Source organism: Sphaeroforma arctica (genome assembly GCF_001186125.1).
Source record: "Sphaeroforma arctica JP610 unplaced genomic scaffold supercont1.647, whole genome shotgun sequence".
Taxonomy (NCBI): Eukaryota; class Ichthyosporea; order Ichthyophonida; genus Sphaeroforma; species Sphaeroforma arctica.
The window spans coordinates 1-3941 of NW_014039911.1; the positions used below are offsets into that span (position 1 = coordinate 1).

A 3941-nucleotide genomic window follows, 5' to 3' on the forward strand; every position below is an offset into this window, starting at 1 on the left:
TATATAGTGTGTGTGTGTGTGTGTGTGTTATATATATATATATATATATATATGTACGTATATATACATGTATGTGTGTATGTATATATATATGTGTGTGTGTGTGCGTGTGTGCGTGTGTGCTTGCATGCGTGTGTGTATGTGTGTGTGTGTGTGCATATGTATATGTGTATGTATATGTTTATGTATATTGTATGTGTGTGTGTGTGTGTGTGTGTATGCATATGTATATGTCTATATATATATGTGTGTGTGTGTGTGTGTGTGTATATATGTATATGTATATGCATATATATATATATATATGGCACAAAAAAAAACGTGTATACTCAACGATAATACATCAAAATTCCTATGCTACCCTGAAGAACTTAGCAGAATTGATGATTATGTTTTCTGCAAATAATTTTTTTCTTTGGATCTGAGGATCTACACTCTTCCCCTGGTTCAGTCTGGGATGTTATGTTTCCGCAATACCGGTTGTATTGTATCTTGGTACTTGCATCTCTGTTTATAGCATATACACACAATTGCACGGCGACGTCTCTCCCCTTTGAATACTCAGTTCAGTCATTGGTAAAACACACACAAGGTGTAACTTGTACAGTTAGTTCTCCATCAGTCCCTACCTTAGCCACGTAAACGTATCTTATAACAATTTCTTAATCAGGGATGGTCCACGAATGCGCTTCGACGAGGAAGGGATTGCGGAGATCGAACGGACAAAGGACTATGGGTTCATGAAGATTGACGAGCCCAAGACCCCATACCATGCACCAGAAGAGGAGACAAACGGCATCACAGACGTGCCCGATCTTGAACTTGCAGGTACATGAGAGGCTTGGTTCTCTGCCATTTAAAAAGCATTTGATGTATGCCATACAGCTATGGCTCTGTTGTAGACTGTGTGAGTGTGTAGGTGCGTACCACTGGTTACCTGTTGTCCCACTGTTGTGTTGGCTATTTGAGTCTACTTCTCGTGTGTGGCTTGATTAGCAATATGGGCAGTTGGTGTGCTGCACTGTATCACAGACTTCACAAACATCACAATCGTCACATACACCGAGGACCATTGTCATGTTCGTATGCATATTTGTTTGTATATACGCATACACTATTTATTTATTGTGGGTTTCAGAGCTTATGCATTTAGCTGTTTACCAGATACCATCTGTGTTATAAACATAGATTACAGAAGAAAAAGGGTGTTGTGTTCGGTATGGCACTTTTGTGCATTCGGCCCACTCGCGTCTAATGCGACTAGAAAGCGAGTTGATCACATTGCATACATTGTGTATTATCTGTTATTTTGCATGAATGCTTTTAGGTGTTTACCAGATATCATCTGTGTTATAAACATAGTTAACTGAAGAAGAAAAAGGTGTTGTGTTCGGTATGGTACGTTTGTGCATTCGGCCCACTCGCGTCTAATGCGACTAGAAAATTACATAGATTGTGTATTGTCTGTTATTTTGCATGATTATCTGATCAGGGATTCTATCTAGCAATCCCTTTTTTTTTCTAAATGTACACTTTGGTGTATGTATGTATTTCTAGCTATATATACCTGCCATTTCATACATGTTGTATGCATGTACTTGGCAAACGATGTGTATGTGGGTACATACATACTCATGCATACAAACACACATGTTACTGTACGTACGTGTCAACCTTGTAGCAGTTCTGGGTCCATAAATACAAAGCATATTTATGTTGTCTTCGGGTGTGTGGAACCACCTGCTAGTCCCCTGGATCAATGCCCAACCCATAGCCGACGGAGACAGTACCGAACTTGTACATATCGATCCATGGTGCGTGTATAACTCACGCTCACACCACGTGCGTGCACCCCTCTATTCACAGAGCAAGAGAGTGATGGTGAAGATAAGAAGACGGAGGACTGGTCAGACGGAGACGATGAATCTGGCGAAGGTATGCGTGCCGTGGTAGTGACGTATCTACATCTTGTGTATTTCTGTGTTTTATCTCTTCAGGTGGCTGCGCAAGTTGCGCACGCTGGTACAATGCTGGCAATATATCGGTATACCTACCTAGTATCTCTTTGGCCTTCTCCGCTGTAAGTATTCACTTTACTCGAGAAAAGAAGTGCACGTTTTAGAGTTAGCATACTTGAGTGCCGAATATTCAATGGCATGGCACTCGATTGATTGGCTTGCAACAGCGGCTGTGAGCGCCTCAGGTCCGCAGTATATCATCTGGACCATTAATCTTATACAATCAGACACATCTTGTTGCATGCATACACACTTCACACAACGAAACTCTCTGCTTATACAACTCCCAAGCCAGTACAACAACGTATATGTAGGTAGATGAAGCTGCGTTTTGAGATGCTTACCTACCCTTTCTGCTCCACACGGCTATCACAGACGCCGCCTTCAAAAAGAAGCGTGCCGCCCACTATAATGAATTCCAGAACGTGCAACGGGCGAGAGAACTACTTGAACAGGAGGATGAAGACGAGTAGATGCACACCCACTGCCTAGTAACTTCTGGCTACGAATACCTATGTAGCATTGCTACCCCTGCTTATGTATTTTGGTGTACGCCCGACATACATCTCTGTAAGTCTTGGAGGGTATCCCGGACAGGCTATACGAGACGTACTCTTTGATGGGGCGCTGACAACAATCATCTGAGTGGAGTGTTTGCCGTAAGTAGCTTCAATACCTACTCGTATACTACAGTGACAGTCTAGGTCCACTCGGACTAGCTGGCACAGGCTGGCATAGCCTGAGCAACGGCTTTTTGATGCACGTCTGTGAGCTAATTATGGTGCGGAACAGTTGTTTGTGTACGAATATATCTTTGACTGTGTATAGTCATTCCAAAGAGTGGGTAGTGTATGTGAATTTAAATTTATTTACATATATATGTCTGCCTCGTGTGCATGGCGTTACAGGCGGTGATGCTTGACGCTGGCCATACAACTTCGAAAATCTGCGTGATATGAGCACTCTGTATCACAAAGTTCAAATATGTATGTCACAGGAACATTATTATGTATACCAATAAAGATGTCATAACCATTTGCTTTCATGTTTATTTATTACTTTTATACAATGAAGTCTGTCTATGTTGCCCATGCCGGTGAATGGACTAACAGGCTCAACTCCCTCCTATATAGGAGCACCTAATTTCCGTCTCAGCAAAATAAAATGTGTGGAACTCGTCGGATGCAATGCAAACTTTTGGGTGTTAACGCCCCTCGCATTGCACACGTGTAAAATCGAAACTGTCCCCACTCACTAACCAGATATGACGCCACGTGCTTGCTACCAAAATAAAATCATGTGTGTAGTTTTGTGTGTGCGTGTGTGTGTACCAAGTGTTGGATAGATAAACTACGTGATTGTGTTTTATGTCGTCGTAATGTGGTCGAGCCGTGCTTGCTACCATAATAAAATCTTGTGTGTGGTGGTGTGTGTGTATGTGTGTGTGTGTGTGTGCGTGTGCGTGTGTGTGTGTGTGCGTACCGAGTGTTGTATAGATAAACTACGCGGCTATGTGATTGTGTTTGTTTTGCCGTTACGTGGTCGACAATTCAGGGCTGCCCTCGCGTGTGCTCTGTTCTCCGCGGCCCGATAGACTGTAAATTATGGTAATAATAAAATGTGGTGGTATGTACACACATGGTACATGCAAAGACCATTTGAGTCACGGAAAGATAAAGATGGATGAGTTTACATACAATGCATAATGCGCAACTGCGTGGCTATGATCTGTATGGTGGTTGCTATGGCCAGCGTCGTTGAGCCTTGGAGGACTTGTGAGAAGTTGAGTCTTGAGCCATGGCCCTCTGCCCCTCTCTCTCTCTNCTCTCTCTCTCTCTCTCTCTACTACTACTACGTACTACGTACGTAACGTACTAACGTAACGTACGTACGTACGTAACGTACGTAACGTAACGTAACGTA

The 3941-nt window shown here is 42.7% G+C and overlaps 1 protein-coding gene across 1 annotated transcript; it reads left to right on the forward strand.

Annotated features, from left to right (window-relative positions):
- Positions 1-664: 664 nt before the first annotated feature.
- On the forward strand, positions 665-3053 carry SARC_07820 (hypothetical protein). The gene is made up of 3 exons (XM_014298223.1): positions 665-828; positions 1867-1935; positions 2394-3053. Exons 1-3 carry the CDS (start codon positions 684-686, stop codon positions 2489-2491), a joined length of 312 nt encoding a protein of 103 aa, XP_014153698.1. The 5' UTR covers positions 665-683; the 3' UTR covers positions 2492-3053.
- The last annotated feature ends 888 nt before the right edge of the window (positions 3054-3941 follow it).